The sequence below is a fragment of the Protopterus annectens genome, chromosome 2.part1 (assembly GCF_019279795.1).
Source record: "Protopterus annectens isolate FY-2018-M chromosome 2.part1, PAN1.0, whole genome shotgun sequence".
Taxonomy (NCBI): Eukaryota; Metazoa; Chordata; order Ceratodontiformes; family Protopteridae; genus Protopterus; species Protopterus annectens.
Window position 1 is genome coordinate 140098829 of NC_056729.1, and position 21896 is coordinate 140120724.

At 36.4% G+C, this 21896-nt stretch overlaps 1 protein-coding gene across 7 annotated transcripts in view; it reads left to right on the forward strand.

The window, feature by feature from the left end:
- SLIT2 (slit guidance ligand 2) overlaps positions 1 to 19509 on the forward strand; it is a 1414056-nt gene extending 1394547 nt beyond the window's left edge. For 4 of the 7 annotated variants that reach the window (XM_044062070.1, XM_044062072.1, XM_044062071.1 and 1 more), the window contains one exon: positions 17670 to 19509. In XM_044062070.1, coding sequence (XP_043918005.1) covers positions 17670 to 17911 — 242 coding nt within the window. In that variant the 3' untranslated portion in view covers positions 17912 to 19509. The remainder of the gene's footprint in view (positions 1 to 17669) is intronic. The other 3 variants (XM_044062074.1, XM_044062075.1, XM_044062077.1) reach the window with 1 other exon arrangement.
- Positions 19510 to 21896: the final 2387 nt, after the last annotated feature.

Consider the following 21896-nt stretch of genomic DNA (forward strand, 5'->3'; position numbering starts at 1 on the left):
AGGTATAGCTCCTGCATTTGTACACTCTGTTAACTGTTTGTTAAGAGTCCTTTATTAGTTCTTCCTGAAATTCTTTGGCCATATTTTAATACTGAGTGACATGTCATTCAATGGCTCCTTATAGATTTGGGTTCTAAGATACCACTGAGTTCTATGTGTTATAGTATCAAGATGTAAATGTTTTACAATAAAAAGTTTTAAATGCTTGTAGAAAAATGTTTGCTTTTAATGCCAAACTTTATGTTCTGAGTTAAAAACTGTAAATATTTAATGTTTATTGGGATTTAATCTGCTTTTATATTCCTCCTACAAACAAATGAGTGAAATGTAAACTGTAAAATGAATTTGTACTTGCAACTTACTTATTCAGGGAATACCAAATGGCAAAATGTGCCCACTGACTTGTCACCTACTAAAGATGTTGTCCTCCACCCCACCTGTTACTGATATGTTGACGTGTACTCTGTTCTGCCTTCAGGTAACTCAGTCCAATAACCATATAATTCAGTAGCATTTGTCATGAGTCAGAAGGGAAAGAGTTACACACTTTACAGGGAGGCACTACCCTTCAGCTTCAAATTAGTGTACTTTAAAGTGCACCTGTATCTGTGGAAGAAGCAGCATCTAGAATCCAATAGCTTTTATTGATGCAACACTTGTGAACAACAGAAAAGCATTTTATTACAAGATGAAACCATGATGATTCTATTATGTAGCTGGTGTATGAACATTGTCAAAATAGGTATCCCATGTATTTGATATTCTACAGTCTTACTTCAAATAATGGAAATTATAGCATTTTACTGAAAACCAAGAGCACACATGGAGTCATTCACACTTTGTAAACTTTAAAAATCTTTTGAAAATTCACACAGAAGTTGCATTTAAAATGTCTGTGATACACATGCATGCAATGGTAATAAGATGCCAGTGCCTCAAATGGCGCATATATCCAAGCCTTGCAAAATAACACTTTAAATAAGCTACTGGCAGTAGCAATTTGATAAGTGACCGTATGTTGTAAAATCTATTACTATTTCTTAATGTATAACTACACTTATGAATCTAGAAGTGATTAGATCAATACACCAAAAAAAAGAAAAAAAACATGGGAAACGAGCTATAGTGCCAGATAGGACAACTACTATTTTCTGTCCTTTCTATTATTTTAAACGTAAATACAAGGAGAAAAACAGTCATATGAATAAAGCCCCCAGTGCCTCCAAATCACAGTCAGTTTTATGACTTACGGCTTTTCTTAAGCATTGTAATGCCTAACAGCATTATTTTCATTGACAGGGGCAAGTATAGAACTGCACTGGAAAATGAATTAGCTGAACTTAAAAACAGAGTGTGAGTTGCTAGCATGCATTGAGTATGTTAGAATCAGATATGACATTAGGACTGTCTTGGAGAGGTTCAGCCATTTTCTGTACAGAACCTTAGATAACCTGTATTCTCCAGTAATCTTATAAAAGCATACAAGTAGTTACCCATGACCTGGTCATTTAAACTACATGAAGTATTCATCAATGGAAGAATTATCACCTAGCTTCAATTTTCAGTAAAAGGATCTACAAATGAACGCTGGGAAAGATCACACGGTGGAGAAATGAATCTGCCCACCATTACTGTTGGCTTAGACCAGCTTCTTATACTTAGAAGTATGAAACTCATCCCTGTTGGTTAAGTAGAACCACCCCATGCTCCCAAATAAATAAAAGTAATAATAAAGTAAACACTACTGCATGTTTCAATGATTGTATTGACAGTGATAGCTGACATCCACAAAATTCCTAACACCCATACCTCTGTTAAGTCAACAGATTCACACTGTCAGCTTTAGAAAAATAAAAAACGTACTTTTGAATGAAAGAAGCAATCTCCCCACATCCCCAGTACACCTAAATCACTAAATACAGTAATTCTGATGTAACAGGTGCCATGTCAGACTCTAAACCAGTTACAAGTGGCGTCCCACAAGGCTCAGTCCTGGGACTTCTCTTGTTCGGTATATATTTCTCTGAGGTACAGGCTAACATGGGAGGACTATGGCTGACCAAGTTCGCAGATGACTGCAAACTGTGTGCCATAATCGACTCGCTGACTGACACAATCATCCTCCAAAAGGGTCTCACAGAGATGGATAACTGGTGCCAGAGCCATGGCCTAAAGCTAAATGCCAAAAAGTGCATAGTCATCCCCTTTGGGAAAAACAAAGTGCCCACAAATTACCACATAGATGGTAATCCATTAAGTACGGAAAAAGTAATTAGGGATTTGGGGACCCAAGTAGATAGCAATCTCTCCTTTGACTATCATGTTGCCAAAGTGGTTAGAAATACCTTCTATATAGCCCACCTTATCACAAAAGGGTTCACATCTAGATCAAGAGAGGTCATTGTGCCCCTCTACTCATCATTCATCAGGCCCATAATTGAATACAATGCCCCATTTGGGATGTACCTTACCCGACACCTGCAGCAACTGGAAAGACCCCAAAAGTACCTCACCAAGAGGATCAAGGGACTCAAACAGATGCTCTACGCAGTTAGGCTAAAGAAACTCCAGCTCTACTCAGTTGCTTACTGCCTACTCAGAGGAGATCTGTGCCTGACATATAAAGCCATGTCCAAACCAGAATTAATGGACATGCTCCACCTCAGGAAATCCAAATCCCTTAGAGCTACATGCTCCAGGGACTTGAACCTCAGCACAGAAATAAATAGGACATGCTGGAGGGACAGATTCATATCCCAGAGGCTCCCCTCACTCTGGAACAGAATCCCAATCCATGTTAGGCAGAGCCCCTCAATGACCCTCTTCAATAGAAATCTTGACAAGTGGATAGGAGATCATAGGTTTACCCCTGGAATCTCTTCTGTGTCCCTACTAGACAGAGGCACAGTAAACTAACCTTAAAAGGGCTATCTTCTGTGACCTACTATACAGAGGCACAGTCAACTAATCTTAAAGGGTGGCGAAAGCCAAACACACTCTGGCTAGGCTTATAAATGCCCTAGGGCAGATAGCCTAGTATCAACCTATGAACATAACCTTAGGGTTTAGGGGTAATTTACTTACCCCCCCCCCAACAGTTCAATAATATCTCAAATTCTAGTGGCAAAGTTTTAAAGAAAAAGTTGGAGTCAATTAAAACTGAAGAAGTATCCCCATTTCTGAGTGTAGCTGTTATAATCATACCATGGTATCCCATAGTAATACACTGTCTCAGGAACCAGTCTCATCAGGTTTCACTTTGGGCATTTTTCAGACAGTGTATCCTGCACAGGTCAGACTTGGGCATTGTTTCTTCAGCTTTTTACTAATTATGTTGTAGTTTCTTCTATTTAATATTATTATTCTATTTAATCTTCTATTTAATATTTTCATTAACGAATGTTATCATGCCAGCCCTAATGCCAACCTTATCCAATATGCTGATGATTCTGCGATAATCTGCCACCTCTACTTCCTCATTAATAAAATTAACCATTGACTGAACAATGGATGCTAGATAACCAACTAGCACTCAATGCAACCAAGACCAAACTTATGATATTCACCCCTGCTAAAACTACCACCCTAGAAAAAAATTCACTCATCATCACCAGCCAAAACAATACTCCTCTCGAAATTGTCTCCACTACTAAACTACTAGGAGTCATCACTGATGATCAGTTAAAGGTTGAAAGTTATCTACAAGTAAATATCAAAGAAACTCGGTATGCTCTACCGCCACAACCAATACATCTCTCCCTCCACTAGGCTTGTTCTTGTTACCACTTACCTTATCCCTTCCCCTCTTATATGGTGCCTCTATCTTTACTAATCTGGAACCTTAAGTCAAAACTATCCTCTTGTTACTACAAAATTTCAAAATTTGTAACAGGTCACAGATCCACTACCCATCACTGTATTCCCTTACATCAACTCAACTGGCTTGAGCTACCTAATTATCTCATCTATATTTAACTTATCCAAGCACACAAACTTATCTTCACCCCCTCTCTCTGCCCCTCCCTTGCTTCTACCTTCCAAATGCATCTTCCTGATAGACACCTAAGATCTAACTTCCAAAATCTAATCAAACTACACAAACCCACCCGCCCACCAGGCAAACATCTTCTATCCTTCTCTCTCGCACGCCATTGGAACTTTCTCCTTCCTCTCATCCATACCACTAACAGTCTCTCTGCCTTCAGAACTCTACTTCATGCACACCTAACTTCACAATGAGAATGCTCTTGTTCCCATCCTACATAGCTTCCTTGACTACAGTTAGTTCCTTTTAGCTAATATACCTGTTTATAGCCCCCCCCCCCATAGTCTTACTACTCTCAGTAAGAAGCTGCAGGAAATAGATACTTTATAAAAAGCCTCATTTTGGTGAAAAGATTTTTTTTACTATATTGTACTAATTTTTGCTCCTCCAAATGCCAACTTTTTTCAACTTTGTAACATTGTATTTTTAAATTCTCTCATATTTTGTAATTCTTATAATTTTGTAATCTTGTAACTTGCAGCATTTGTATTTTTTGGAGCTTTTCTCCCCAGGACTCCATTGAAAATGGGTTCCTCGTGGCCCAATGAACCATCCTGGCAAACAAACTGCAAATAAAATAAATAAATAAAAAAATAAAGTTTCAGGATCCAAGATTATTAGATATACAGGCAATTTGATATTAACATATAATAATATGAACAGAGAGGGAAACTGACAAACCTGATGTTTTTGTCTCAGTAAAAATGATGCATAGACTACTGAAGTGCCAAACAACAAGAACACCAAGAAAATACAAAAGTCAGTAATATAAGAACAAAAAATGGTATGGGGCTATTAATAAGTTGCATATTTTTAACTTCCATAAACTAGAGTGTAAAGTGAAATGCTGGTCTTTTCTTAGCTTTAGCAGCATTGAAAGACAGCCTAGTTATACCATTCTTCACAGTAACATTGGTGTCAATTAAAAGAGAAAGTGTAAATAGTTCATTATTTGATGAAAACTGGCAGAGAATTAGTTGCGACCACTTAACCAAAATATAATTTGGCAAAAGTTGCATAGTTTGAGAATTTTATTTTTATATGATATTTGGTGACCTTAGAATTAGTTAATTGAGACTGGGGTATGGTAGGGTCATTCCCTGAAGGTGACTAGGGTGTTGTCTGCCCCATAACAAAGAATGTAGAAGTTCCTTTGAAGCAATGCCTGAACAAGTAGTTTTGACTGAACAGTCTCTGGTCAAAAGATTGCAGACAATGTGACCCATATCTGAGATAAAGGTTTATTACTTAACCCTTTATTGAATACATTCACAAATTATGCAAATATAATATCTAAACATTGATGTTAAAAGTATTCAAACTTAGAAATGTTTATTATAATAAAGATTTTTGTATGTAAAAATATGTAATGTTTTAAATTCAAGCTAACTGATTTATAAAATTCTGTGTTGACATTTGTATTATGTAATACAGAATTGAGTAGAATTAAAACTTTTAAAGAAAGAAAAAGATACAAAATAAAAAGGGCAAGTACTGAAACATGTTAGTAATATAATAGTGAAAAGAGAATTAACATTAAAAATGTTATGCAATAACTTTTTCTAACTCTTTAACATCAATTATCTTCTTAAGTCCTTGGGAATGTCCAATAAAGGCAACTTTTGATGCTTTAAAACAATATCACAGTTGGATTTCCAGATGAAACACATTATAAAATCAGTCTTTTTGATTTCAAAAGTCCATTGTGTACTACATTCCCAAAAACATTTTTGCACTATTTAAAGGACCTATAACTCTTGAGTTAAAAAGATTATTGATGGCTTGCTAGATAGGAATGATTTTACAGCACACACACAACAAATATTCTTCTGTTTTTTACTTTACATCCTTGCCTGTAATTCAATACTTTTTTTTTACAAAGAATCATGAATTCTCATTTATTCTCAGCCATTGTATTTTGGCACATGGCAATGCTTCTTGACTGAAAATGTTATCTTACTTTGTTTCTCATGTCTAAGGTCTGTATATAACACTTATAAAGTCCAGAGTCTGCTCTGCTTTCATGCATTTTTCTTATCTTTAATCAAGCTTAAGTGGGAAACATATAAAAAAAGAATGGTAATTTCATCATCTGATTTATAAAATTAGTCTGAAATTACATCCATTTTCACTTAAAAGTGCAAGCAAATCAATGTAAAAGTACTATAACAAGCTTTCTTAGAAGGGACTAGTCAGTCTCATGGTTCTACTATGAAATGACAATGTGCTGAAAGGATGAAAAAAATATCCAGAATTCACAAGGGCAAAAAACTAATTTTACTGTTTTTTTGTTTTTTTTTCAAGAGAGCAAGCCCCACCCACTTCGGAACTTAAATATACCAACTCCATAGTTACATCAACTCAAAGAAGGTAGATATCTCCCAAAATAAATGAATTATTACTGGTGCACAGTTAGAAACCACACCAGCAATGATTTTCTACAAGAAACAGCATTCAGTGTTAAGCATTTTGTCTTTTGTTCTTCTTCATGCTACTGACACTCAAACAATTTTACCAAAAGCATATGTAGGGGAGCCCAGTCTAATTTGTGGTTACATCAACTAAATATCTATTGAGCATTACAATATTTCATTATATAGAAGAACACAATTTGACATGCAGAAGCAAAAGTGAGATTAGACTCCAGATTATTAGAAGCAGAGCTATAGCCAGTAAAGTGGTGAACTGGGATTTAGTGGGAGGCTGACATCCTTTCAAAATGGATTATTAGTATTCAAATTATTAATCTGGATGACATTTGTAAGGGTTTGAATTAGTTCAGCAGTAAACAGAAAATGAAGGGAATGAGACACAATTATATCAAATCATTATTAATCCCACATTAAGGATAGATCCTTAATAGCATGAATATGAATTTGTCAATCTAAGTAATGAACTTGAAAATGAAGAATGAATATGTAGTAGGTATGTTTAGCAAACTAAAAAAAAATCCACACTTGAAATGAATAAAAGGCTATTTATTAAACAAGGGTAATTATTTTCATCCTGAAAATGAATGGAACTTCTTCACACAAAAAGTACGCTCTATTGTTTTAAATATCCAACTTTAATCACATGAACTAGTTCAATGTATATTGGCTGCTCAATGAATGACAACAACTGAAACATTCACAAAACATTTCTTCTTCTAGCCACTAATCTAATTATACCTTGTTTCTTTTCATTATATTGCCTACAACCTTAACTTCCTTCCTGCTTACCTGCTGGATTTATTATTGTTGTTTCTCCTGTTACAACCTATTACTACACTTTTTGTATATATAGCTATGTACTATTCCAGTGAGTACATTATGTTCTTCTTATCCATTGCATCCATAAGATTGTTTTGCTCTTTAATATTGTTAATTTGTCTCTATTTGTATGTATTTGTATGTCTGTTTGGGGCTTTTCCCCTTGGGTCTCCATTGAAAAAGGGTAAATTCTTACCCAGCTGGACCAACCCAGTTAACAAATGTGAAATAAAATAAATAAATAAAATAAAATCATTAGAACTTGGTATAAGCTTCCCAAATGTTTGAAAAACAGCAATATTAAGGGTCCAGTTTTCGAAATGTGTTGAAAATTAATGCAGTCATGAAACCCTTAACACTCCTGGGAACTAAAAGAAAATTGCAACTGTAATTTATTAATTCATGTTGTTTTAAAAATCAAAGTCTATCTCTCAAATTGTAAAAGAAATGTATGTCTAACACATTAATCTCAAACCTGTCAAATCTATTGTAGACTTCACTCTGTCTGTGTAAGACATTTCTTTTTTCTTTGCTCTAAACATTTCCAATTTGTTCAGATATACAGCCCTTAATGTACAAGATTTTTTCCAATATAGAAATCTGCATTGTATAATATAAAGCACATTATTAGAGGAGCAAGTATAGCCTTCTTTGGACCCCGGAGACCTGACTGAAATTGAATGTACTAAGCAGGTGCCACTTGTTCCAAATCTACATTAGCTGCAGTCCCAAAGGCATACGTTCCCTTAAGTTTCTTAGGTACTAATATAACTTGGAATAGGTCCTGTAAAAAAACAAACTTCGGCATTGCATTGAACCTCTAATCAAATATTATGCTGCTATTTCAATTAAACTATTTTATTTAAAACAAATAGAAAGTCAATGGCAATGATGTTCTAAGGATCATAACTGAAATGAAAGAAAACATTAAAAATAAGGACATTTATTTATTTATTTATTTATTCATTCCAGTTTGATGACCGGGGAGGTCCACTGGGCTCAGGGAGTATGTTTTCAGTGGAGGCCCGGGGAGAAAAGCTCCAACAATACATAGTTACATGAATAATTACTAAGAAACTTTGCATTACTGACAAATAAACAGGTAGCATTCATAAAGAAACAAACAATTACCATTTTGTTTAGGTGTAAAAGACAGGCAAATGGCCTTGAGGTTAGATTTTACAGTATAGTTATTTATACATAATACAAATGAGCAAGGTTAGCTAGGTGTGAGGTTAGCCAGGAGTAAAAGTGGAGGAGACCTTGAGAGGTATAGGGTGAAGAGTACAGTTGCATTTCCTGTTTGAGTAAAGGTGAGAATGAAGAAGAGTTTTAAAGTTTTCAAGGTTATCGCAGGTCCTAAGTGTGGAGGGAAGAGCATTCCATTTTTTGGCTAAGGTGAAGGAAAGTAGAAGATGACCAGCTGGGCACTTGGGATTGTGGATGGTGATTAGGTTTTGGTGGGTAGATCTAAGTGTTCTATGGGGAGTATATGGTTGGAGGATACTGGAAACTGCAGGGCACTTGGTAGGTTGGAATAGTAGTCTATAGGCAATTGTGATTTGGAGAAAGTCAAGTTGGTTATGGAGTTAAAGCCAGTTTAATGAGTGAAGGGAGGAACAGTGATGAGAGGAAGATTTGGTTTGGTAGCAAATTTGGAGATTTTATTAGTAAGCAGAGGGGTGTCATACAGTAGAGAGGGAAGGAGATAAGTAGTGGCGAGAGTTAGTCTGGTAGCAGGAGAGAGGAAGTGGTTGTTTCTATAAAGTAGGCAGAGTTTTATGTGTGTTTTCTTTATGTTTAGCTGGACGTGAGTATTAAATTTTAGGTGTTCATTAATGGTTACACCAAGAAGTTTGGCGGAGGGAATGACCTCTAAAATGGAGTTGTTATGGCTGGTTATTTGGAATGAGTTTTTATTAATAAGGGAGGACTTAGAAGGAGAGAATAGAAGGATTTTAGTTTTGTTAGCATTTAATGAGAGGAGATTTTGAAGCATCCAGTTTTCGGTAGTTGAGAAGGCTGTTTGTGTCAGTAGTTGGAGATCTGTTAAGTTGGAGGCACAGTAGATCAAAGTAGAATCATCAGCATATTGAACACTTTTAGCATTGGGTATGGCCTTGTAAAAGTCATTAATACAGATGTTGAATAGAACTGGGCCAAGTATGGATCCTTGGGGTACTTCAGTGGGGGTAGGACGGAAGGTGGAGGTGCCCTGGCCCCATTTCACAGCCTGGGACCTTTCAGAAAGATAACTGGAGAACCAGGAGAGAGTTTTGTGGGAGAGATTGAGATTAGACAGATGATTAAGAAGTTGGGTGTGGGAGATGGTATCAAAAGCTTTAGATAAGTCCAGCAGAACTGAGGATACTAAATTACCGGAGTCACGGGATAAATTGACAGTATGTAAGAAGGAGATAAGGGTGGTGTTCGTACTATGTCCTGGGCGGAAGCCATGTTGGGTAGGAGAGAGTAGCCGGTGTTTGGTAAAGAATGGCAAGAGCTGAAGGTGGATGCATTTTTCAAGAAGTTTAGAGAGAGGGGAAAGGATGGCTATGGGATAGAAATTAGATACGTTACAGTTTTTGCCACCCTTGTGAAGTGGAAGAATATATGCAGAGCGCCATAGTTTGGGTACATAGGCTTCAAGTAGGGATCTATTGATCAGGATGCTAATAGGGAGAGCAATACCATCGGAGTAAATATAAAAAAATAAATAAATAAATAACCTGGGGTACAATTGACTGGATCCTTTTCTTGCATTAGGAAATTAGGAAACAGCCAATGGTTAGTATTGTAAACGATACAAAATAATGTTTAATAATCCCACTGTATTCTAGAAATGTAACGCTGTTGTCAGGAGCCAGATTTGTTTGTAAAATACTAGTGACTGCCACTCATTTGTGTGATCCCTGCTGTGGGACTGTCTGGCTTTTCCTGACAGGTTGAATTGCCAGTTTACAGGGGATTTCCTCTTCCTCATAGTGACATAACCTCAGAGTTGGAAGATATAAGTAGCAGGGGTATGGGGGGTTAGAGCTCCCCAAATCATAGGTACAGTGAGGCTTGCCCCCCAGTAAAAAATGCTTTTCTGTATGTGATTCCCTTTTCTTTTTTTTTTTTTTTTTACTTCTGCTACTGCTCACATATAGAGATATTTGCTTACATGTGACTGCATTTATGTGAGATCATAGATTAGTTGAATGTTTGTCAAAGAACTGTGTTGTCACTGCTATATCAAAAAAAAAATACTTATTTTCCTGTCTTTTGTCAAGTAACTGTTCAGCAAGTGTCTCCCCTCTTTCCATGGCTAGAGGCACACATTTCTAACAGCTACCAAAACTTCCATCTCTACAAGTTCACTCACATTAGGCTGAATTTTCTGCAAAACAGTTGTTTGGACTTCAGCCTTCCTTTACTTTTAGGCCAGTTACTATCCAATCCATAAACGAACTACTAAAAGCATTTTCAAATAATGGGAACCAGGAACATATGGCTTATTTCCCTAAATTTGTAAAAGCTTGTAATTCTTTTATCACCATTTGCCTTAGAAAAAAATTATTTTAGCCACTTAATGAAGAGTTTTTTCTCCTGGGTTATGGAAAGTGCTAAATAAATTCACTCTTTGTCAGTGCCTTATTCCTACCTCTTCAGATTGCCTATAGCCATACCTCCCAACTGTACAAATATTCACAGAATGTCCAGATTTTTACCTCATATTTTTGGTCAGCAACTCAAAAAATTGTGGTTTTCTGGCAAACCATTGGTAAGTCATTGAGGGTTGAAGTTAGAAGATAATGACAGACATTTGAGTTTCAGACTTCATTCCCTTCAGAAAATACATGCTAATGCAAAGCATGTTATTCTATCAACTTTCTAAGTTTGTAAGAGCAATATTTAAAAAGTGTCCCTATTTTTGGGCCTTTGTCCCCCCATTATTTATGGCTTTGTCCAGATGTTGTGCTCTAAGAGGTTGAGAGGTATGCCTATAGCCAGTTTCTTTATTGTCACATTTCTTTGAAAACACTAGTCTTAGAGAACTTAAAAGCTCTTTGTTCTGACTATAAAGTCTTAACCTAATGCACAGTGTAGATTCCATAAAGACTACTGTACAACCACAGTAAATTGTCATCTTAACAGCTGAATGTACAGGGCTGCTGACACAACTTACTCGCACATGCTGTCTATTGTATCCTAATTATATTTACTGGAGGACACTAACTTGAGTTTGCATTTTCTTAGAGTTGCAATTGCTCACTTCTTTGTGGAGAAAGTTTTATATTGCTTATTAATGCTTTTTGGGTGGTCTGAAGTCAGTGCAGCTCAGAGGAAGGATAAGGCAGCCATTACATAACCCATCAGTAGTCATTACTTCTTTAAGATATCGCAACTGCAGAATGAGGACTATAAAGTTTGGTGGGGGCTTGTCTCATCATAGAGCGTGTGAAGGGGGCTTGCCCCCTTAAAAATAACACCACCTAATTGTTTTTGTCACTCAGTACTACATTCTTTCTCAGACTGCACGTATCCAAGCTGTAATTTCAAGGTTCTTTGGCTGGGCAATTGTTGATGCAAGAATTTAGGTAGATAACATCCATACATAGAAAATCCCTGTTGACAAAGACAAGCTCAGAATGGTTGTGTCTGTGAACTTCACCAAAGTTTTATTTATTTTTCTACCACATCCTTTTGTCTTATCTTACCCAACTTGGTGGAGACTGCTTATCGAGTCATAGCTTGTTACTAGACTAACGACCCAAGAGGGCCTTTCTAAGCCTAACCAAGTTTTCCTGAAAGAATAATGATGCCCTGTATCTAAATAGGACATTGACGGTGAGGTATTTATATGCTACCTCTGTCCATAAGGAACATGGGTGCCAGTTCCAGTGTAAATTTCCTTTTCCCCATCCACACTGGTCTGGAACTCAGTTTCACATGTATGCTATGGTTACAAAGCTGTCACTGTATTAGATTCATTAGAGTTAGAACGAAAGGTAGGGTCTCTCCCAGAAGCCTTATTGCAAGGGACCACACAAAGGTTCCTATTCCAGCATTTGCTAGTTACATACTTCTTTAGTCTGCTAAATCTCACACATGCCATACTGTAGGGATTACTGTATTGTAACTGACCTTGCAGGTGATGGTTGTAACTCCTCTCTCTGTACTATACGTCACCGCTCTCTCACAGTTTATGTAGACAATCCATTCCTGGTACACAATCAAATACCTTTCGATAGCTTTTCAAACATTTGTGTTGTTCAGTACAATCCTGTACATAGAACTGTAACAAAAAGTCTGAAGCATGCAATGACCCACCTCAGTGATTCTTCATCAAGTTTCAAAAAAACAATTCTTAGACTTGGCTCAGGGAATGTGGTTCAGCCTAGTACTGATGAATGTTGCTCACTGTGAAAAGAAAAGGCAGGACAAGAAAATGCTTTAGTGCATGATAGCCAACTGTTGCTACAAAGTGCGGCATTTCCTTTGGAAATATACAAAACTAAAACTAGGTAAAGGGATTCTTATTCCTACTATCAAATATGCACTTACCATCCTAACAGTAAACTCCATTAACAAGAACTGGAAGGTATATGAGCTTCTTAAAATCTAGTTTGCTGCAAACCCTCTCCAACATCTGAGCACTATTCAGTCACCCTTTTACTTTCTAAAGTGCTCCCTTTAACACAAATGCATATTAGAGAACTCTTACCTTGTTACTATCTGTGTGGAGGTTGCTTGTTCTCCACATGGCTTTCTGGGTTTCCATCACAATATATACTTTGTGTTTTGTTCCAAGGATGAATTCAAACTCAGCATTCCTTAGTTGTACTTAAGAGGTCTTCCAACAGTATTAACCCACAAAAATTGATGGGGTCATGGGTTGCACAGACTCTAGTTGATGCCTATCAGGGGAAGAGTCATGTGTACCAATGGCTTTACACATCCATGATGATGCACAGCACATCCTAGAGAGAGCAGTATAGAGCAAAGGCTGCATGATATGTTAGGGCTAGCCACACAGCAGTATAAAATTGTCTCTAGATGATTTTGAGATACTAATTGTTGCCAAAAAAAGAGGCATGGATATTTGCCAGTGCTATATGGGTGGAAGACCTGAACTACACCATGGGGTGCATGCTAATGGTGAAACAGGTCTACATGCCCATGTTAGCCAGTGTGTGCCCAAACAATAAGACCTATGAAATGTACAAAGTAAAATGAAGTCTGAGAAAGCAGAATCTTTAGGTGAAGTCACAGCAAATACAATCAAGGTGTTAGGTGTGTTAGAGGACACATGGGTGGTGCAGGTCCTCATCTTCATATGACGAGAGAAAGGCATTTCCCATATAAATGGACAACAGGCATTCTAGTGCCAGTATACAATATGCAAAACTGGGGTGATACAGCACCATCAAACTCCTGTCACATTGCATAAAAGTGCTGGACCTGCTGACTGATAAATATAGAGTCTACAAAAATAAAGATTGGTGATGAGCATTTCAGATTCAGATTTAGATCAGGATGTAGTTCAAAGACCCAATGTTTGCAGTTAGACAGGCAGTGGAGAAGAAGCTGGACTTGAAGAAAGAGTCCAAATGGGTATTCCTAGACACAGAGAAAGCATATGAAAAGATCACAAAAAAACTGATAAGGGCAGTTCTTTGAGGGTTCAAAGTTCTGGAAACATTAGTAAGATTAGTGTCAGCTTTGTACAGGGACTCAGTGACACAATGACAGTGCACAAACTCACAGAGGGGCTCCCAGTGGCAGTGGGTATGGAGCAGGGTTCAGCTTTCAGCCCACTCCTGTTCAAGCTGATGCTGGACTACATCAGGAAATGGGTCGGGGGAAGATCAACAAAGCTACTCTATGCTGATAATGTGACTCAACAAGCAGATTCTTAACAGGAACTTGAGCAAACAAAAGGGATCTGGAATGCAAAACTGAATGCACATAGGATGAAACTGAGACTGAGTATAGACAAGTCAGTGGTCTTGGGACAAAACTGAGGAATCAGAAGAAAGTGAAAACTGACAGTGAAGAGAAAAGAGTTAATAACTTCACGCATCTGAGAGGTATGGTTGAGGACAAGGGAAATCTAAGTGAGGAGGTCAAAGCTAGAATCAAAGGTGCTACAGCTAGCAGGCATAAAGTGCCAGGGGTAGTGTGTGAAAGAATAATGCCAAAGAAGTTGAAAAGTAAAGTGTGTAAAACAGTGGTATGATCAGAGCTTCTGTATGGCATAGAAACCTCGGTAATGAAGGTAGAGAAGATGAAAAAGCTTGAGGTAATGGATAAATGGTGCCTAAGATGGATAGCAAGAGGCACACTGTAGGACAAAGGAAGAAATGAAAACATCATCGGTGAAGCAAAAGCACCCCCACATGCAGAGAAGATCAAGGAGGACAGATCGTGGTGGTTCAGTCACATGTGCAGAAAAGCAGGAGATGATTTGGTAAAGCAGATTAGGGAGTGACAAGGAGAAGACAGTAAGAGAGGAGAACGTCCAGTCATGAGACAAATGGATAGTGTGAAGTCAGAGAATGGCACTGAACTATGGGGGTTAGAGACATCCCAAACCCATGTAAAAATGGGAAACTGGGAGTTGATGAAGATGATTTGTTTTACCTACAATAACTATAAGGCCAAAAATCACAAGATGGTAAAAGACAATTTGAGTGTGATGCATGGACGGAAAGGGCAAAACACTTTCTTCTTTTTACAAAGTTGATTTACGAAAATAAGGAATTGCAATTTTGATTTTAAAAAAGGTACTGGGAGCATCATATTTCAAATGTCAGGATGATATACAGCAAAAAGGTAGAATTGGCTGGAGGAGTTAACTATATTTTTAGCAATACGGAAAGGCACTACGCCAAAAAAATTGCTAGGCTTTACTGTTGTGTTTCTATAACACACAGTATAATGGATTGATGAGAAATGGCCTACATTATATATGTATGCAAAGAGTTACATAGAGCCAGTATTTATATGTGATAAACACAAAAATGCATTTCTTTAGACTATTGAAGACAAACACATGAGTGTGAGCATTCCTGTTTTATGACCTATTGTTGTGATTCATAGGATGGTGATGGCAAAGAAAATGTTTTTGACAGACTATGCTTACAACTTAGCTAGGGAAAACTGTGTACACATTTTTAGTATAATATACTCCACTATAAGTGAAGGCTGCAAACATTTCATTACATGGATATTGCTACTCATATAGGTAAACTGGTCTTGGCTGCCTATCATCTATGTGAATGAACGTGTAAAGCTCTGTCTTGCTTAATTTTGCCTTGTTCATTTGCTCATTTAAAACTCAGCAGGAAAAAAATAGGTGTAAAACTACATTAGCACTCCTTAATTCAATGCTTTCCCCCAGTGCCATTCACTAGACCACTTCCAAATAAATAAAACCATTAGAAACCTTCCTTATAATGTTATTTGTTGTGTTTTTCCACTGAGTTCTGGTTTTGTTTGTTGGTTTGGACTTTGATTTATACCATCATCAGAAAATTGTATTTGTGTTTGGGTTCATAGATTCATAGGACGATACTAGGCTCTTGGCACAGAGGCCTTTATAAGCCTAGCCAAATATTCAACCCATGTTCCACAAAGTCAGCACCTGTTTTCCCTGTTCATCAGGGACACAGGTGGGATCCCAGGGGTATATTTTCTGTTTCCCATCCAGTCGCCCAGGTTAATCTAAAAGAGGGCTAGTGAGGTACTGCTTGACATGGAGAAGAAGTCTGGGAAACCCAAAATAATGATCGACAAATTGTAAAACTATAAAACAAAAAAACAAAGAGGAGCAAGCAAGGTTCTGACAAACATTTTAATACAATAACAGATGAGCGCTTTCATCCAACATAAAACAAATGAACTTCATCAGATAAAATCACACCAAAGGTACTTACCATAAATAGGTTGTTCTTCCATCAATTAAACAATCAATTTCCCTCCAAAAAATGCAACAAGGAATTTGTTAAACAGCTACACACGATTTAGAATGATAAAACATTTGTCTCTCTCCTTTTGATTACTATACTTATACTGTCATTCAATTTTCATTTAAAGTGTAAGTAAGTTGGTTATTGATACAACCCACACATAAAGCATTTTAATGATTATAGAAGGTTAATTTAAGTATGTATTTAAGGTAACTGGATATGTAGCTTAGTATCCGAGTTTATAACTGTGGCCGGTTTTGGATACACGCACATAATATACCATAACATATTACATAGTATATAAATATTTATTATTATTTTTTAGTATTTGTTGGTGTATTTTAATTTTTTAGGTTATTCCATAACCTTATGATAGATGATAATAAGTTATGATTATTGTATTGTTTTCAGCCCCCCACACCCCCTCCCCACTTAAATATACTCACTCCAAGGTCGCACTACACAAACACACGAAAACACCACCATACAAGCTACATTCCCTTCACACACACATCACAGTCCCAAACACACTTACACACATTAAAGCCCCTAACCAAAACCCTTAAACATAAATACTGACCTGAACCTCCAGCTATCCAGTCACAAACCGCAACACCAGAAGCGCTAACTCAACATTTCCGGACTTCGAGATTTGAAATTCGTGCTTCTGGGGTTTTGGAATATTGAGCTTTTGGCTTTACAATCTCAGGATTCTGAAATTTGATATTTTAGAATTTCGTGATTATAAAGTGTTCCTATATACATATATATATATATATATATATATATATATATATATATATATATATATATATATGTGCGATACTATGATAAGCATTTTGTGATTTTTGTATGAAAATCATTGCAACATTAATGCAATGTTATCTTTGACCCTGTGATCTTTTCACATGGAAATGCACATAAAAATAGATTTTTATAATGATAAAGAAATATTTGAAAAGATTAATAATTATTTTTCAGTCCTGCATCATTTCCTTTCAAGCAATAGCTTGATTCTTTTTTAATGGTTTCATTAAGTTTGAGTGTTTCAATAATTTACTGAGTTATTTCTACTGGTAGTGTTAGTGTCAACCTGTGGATGCCACAATGTTTCAGCCAAGTAAACTGATAAAGTGCAGATATGCCAGACAAAATGAACATGATGTGTGTCTGTATGTGTGTTCCACATGTTACATACAGCTGTTTCCAAAGATCATGCTCATATCTGTCCATCACTTATGTTATCTCATAATGTACTCAGTCATGACTGTTTCTGGAAAGTTTAAATAAATATGCATAGTTTTTGTTAAATAACAAAAATATCTATCTAGCCAGCTACCTACATATATAGTACTGTTATTTATTATACTCTACATGACAGATATTTCATTATTTTTGTTTTCTTATTGTCCACAGAAATCTCTTGTCGAGGGGAATGGATCAGAGATTACTATCAGAAGCAGCAGGGGTATGCCGCTTGCCAAACGATCCAAAAAGTCTCGAGGTTAGACTGCAGGGGAGGGTGTTCCACTGGTCAGTGCTGTGGACCTCTAAGGAGCAAACGGCGGAAATATGTTTTTGAATGCACTGATGGATCATCATTTGTGGAAGAAATTGAGAAGGTGGTGAAGTGTGGCTGCAACAAATGCCCCTCCTAAATAGTTATCATGTTTGACCCTTTAAAACAGTATGTACTTGTCAACAATGCCACACTAAATAATGCTTGATAGCAAAAAAAGAGAAATATATTGTAAAATACAGAACCAGCGTATTTTTATTGTAAGTATCCAGAATGTTTTTCTTCATTTTTAAAGTTAAAAATAGCTGGACTCACATCTCACTTCATAAAAACCTTGACATTTACCAAGAAATGGAGAAATGGAACAACTACACAGATAAGGGAAGGGATATTCTGACAAGAAGCTTATCACTTTTAGCGTGGTGTAATATGGACAATGGTATACATCTAATGGAAAATAAATCAGTATTATGGAGCTATGAAATTCAGGTCAGCACTCATGACAGAAGAAGTGAACAAATGGCCAGTTTGTGCTTTACTGTCTCAGTATATCCCAGTAACAATGTCTTCTGGATATGGAAATATGCACAGTATGATTCCCAGAGGCATCCAGAGTGTGTTGTTTGGTAATTAATTCCAAGTTACATCACCAAGAACAGTATTTGGAAAAAGGGGTGGGGTGGGGCGGGATTTGTTCGCTGGAATGAACTGTTGATTTTTTAAAACATAGAAGATTGTATGAGAGGCTACTGTTTTTGTATAATGTAATAGTGTAAAGATGCTAACAAAAATACACTTACTTATTGGTTTAGATTACCCTTTTTCCAGTATTAATGTTTTGTAATATAAATGTCAAATGGGATTTCTAAGACAGACTGTCGATGTATGAATTAGTGTTATTGTTTATTTGTGTTTTCTTTTCCATTTTACATGAATCTGCAGTATTCAGATTATCAAATATTTATTATTATTGTTGTTATCAGAAGGACTTTGTACCTAACATTTTAGTTTGTCAATGTCACTCCATTTTCAGTTCTGTACTCTATGATTAATTTATATTTATCCTGATATTTTTTGTATTTAAAAATTAAAATCAGGATGTATTGAAATAGAAAAAAACTAACTTTAGAGATGTATCACCAAGTAATTAGCTTTATTGGGTTGCTTCTGTTTAATATCAGACCACTAGCACACTGACAGTACTAAATTTTGATTCATACTCTTGCCTGCAGGTATTGTATAATGGAAATCAGTGTACATTTTTGTAAAATCTCCTCAGAACTTGTACTGTACCAGAGAAAGCTGCGTTTTTACTAGATATTATTTGTATAGCTATAACTTCCCCTACATGCTTACAGGAATAAACATGCTATGTAGAACACAACTTTAGTAAAATATACCTCTTTTTATGGTCAGATATTTGCTTGATGCTCCTTATCTTTTTAATAGAGTGTACTATCCAAAACTGTGACTTTTTTCTAAATAATAAAGCTAGTTTTGTTACCCCCATGATTCGTGTTAACATGTTGCTGCTAAGTTTACAGTGTAGAACTGATAATAATATGTAGTAGGTGGTACTCTTTCTAAACAAAAATGAGGAAGCCTGTACAATGCAGCTTTATTTCCATTTTTTATGAGAAATTTAGATGTACATGTCTAATGCTGTGTGCTTCATCTCACTTTGACTGATATCAGTAATACCACTGATGTTTGTAAATTAAACATATATTTACTTTACAAGCAGTTCCTGTGTTCTTGTTAAAAAGGTTGCTGTCACTGAAATGTTAATAAATTTGTATAAGACACATTAGCAAGATATGCTTTATATATATCAAGGCCAGATTCAGTGTATTTTACAAAAAGACCACTTTAGTTTGAACTTTATCTACATTCATTATTTGTCTTTCTTTGAATTATATGAGTGCCATAGTCTTAAAATGCCACATGATCAAAATGCAAAACGTTAAGCCCAAGCCATAGAAATCGCAAAAAGACGAAACCTCAAAACAGTGAACTACAGAGCATCAAAAACAGCAGTATTTAACTGCTGCAGCAGAAGTATTTACTGTTCAGTTGAAGATGCAGATGAAAGTATATCAGAGATGGCTGCAAACTATCCAGTGACATTGGTCAATACTTACCAGCTGACAACATTGCAGTAAGGTAAGGCAAGGAAAAGATCGATTTTAGATGGCTACTGATGTTATTTCTATCTTATTTCCGTTACTTGGATGGTGATGCATGGTATTGTTTTTTCAAGCATTCACCCTGACCTACAGTCTCACTTACAGCTCAGCTATTGCATTTTTCAGCGTGTTTAAATTTACATGCAAAATGGTCGAGCTGTTAGTAAGACTGTAGCTCGGGATGAATGCTTGAAAAAACAGTACCATGTATCACTATCCAGGTAATAGAAATACAATAGAAATAGCATCAGTAGTCATATAAATCCAGCATTTCCTTCCCTTACTGCAATGTTGTCAGCTGGTAAGTATTGGCCAATGTTACAGGATGGTTTGCAGCCATCCCTGACATACTTACATCAGCATCGTCAGCTGAGCAGCAACTGTTTCTGCTGCCACAGTTAAATGCTGCTGTTTTTAATGTTCTGTAGTTTGCTGTTTTGAAGTTTTGTCCTTTTGCGATTTTTATGTCCGGGGCTTGACATTTTGAATTTCAACCTTGTGTGATTTCAAGGTCATGGCAAGGATCCATTTTGTTTCATAAGTAAGCATGTTTGTGAAAATAGAACAACAATACAGAACACTGCCTTTCTTTTGACAGGTTTGAACAACTGTCACCTATAAATTATATTATGGTCAAGTTGTGTTTGACAAGTGTATATAACATTTACAAATGGCATGGTTGTCATCAGGCATGCACTTAAGCATATGTGAAAATATTAGTCTGAGCAACTACTCATTTCTTCCTGCAAAACTTTCTTTCTTTTTTTTTTGAGCCAAGTAAAAAGTATGTTAAAGGGTTATAGTCATAAACTTCAGAAGACGTTGTGGTATCTGTTTCAGACTCACATTCCAGGGAAACAAAATCCACTTCTGACTATCCATGGAAGTAACTATTTTCAGAGATGTGTTACTGGGTTGTTATGTATTCTTTGAGATGAATTAATTTCAGTGAAATAATAGGGAGCTAATGGGCACTTGTCTGTCTGACTTGCATGACTAGCAAGGTGTTTACTGTCATGTCAGTCAGCATATTTTGAGTGTGTGCAAGTGCGTATCAGAAAAGAGTGCCTGAAAGTGGAACTGTTTGTGTGCGGTCAGTGGACAACTAAGTTACACTTGATGAATTCCCCTTCCAATATTAGAAATGCAGTCTTCTATGGTGAATTAACTTATCATCAGCCAGCTGTCCTGCAGCAACATATATTGTGTAATCACTGCTACACTGATCATGGTGGCAAAAAATATATTCTACTTTATGAAAGCACAGGATCCTCTAGGAACTCTAGATGCTTATGTTTATAAGATGTACAAAGAATCAAAGAAGCAACAGCTCTGTGTTTGATGAGTTATAATATGGGGTAATAAAACAGTGGCTTGTAATCTAAGAAATGATGAAACAAATGGAAGGCTATTAAGACAGAGATGGCCATAATAAAACCTGTAGCTGTGAGCAGGCAAATTAAGTGACTAGTGAAATAGACTATGAGTCAAAAAGTAAAAAATGAAAAACAAAGTTAGGATATGTGGCAACTGAAATAGCTTTGAGAAGGAAAGCCACATGAGAACCCAAAATGAAGGACAATCAGAAACCTGCACAGTTTTAATTCATGCTTCAAACTGTAGGTGTGGGTATATGCATGAAAGAATAGTTGCTCTGTATATGGTCAAACTTGCACAATTTCTGCTTCATAAGGACATTTTTTCTAAGGTGTATAAATGGAGACACAATTGCATTCAAAAGGTCTTGTTTGATGTTGAACAAATGTGTTAAATTTAACTGCCTAAGGGCACTACTTATATGAAAATACTTCATACAGTAACGTCTGAAAATACATCTGTGGCAGATAGGAGAGGAAGTCAGAGTGCTGAAAATCAATATGCAGAATTTAAACTAAGCATAAGAGCAGAAAATAACATTTGCCAGAGTATATTTTTAAA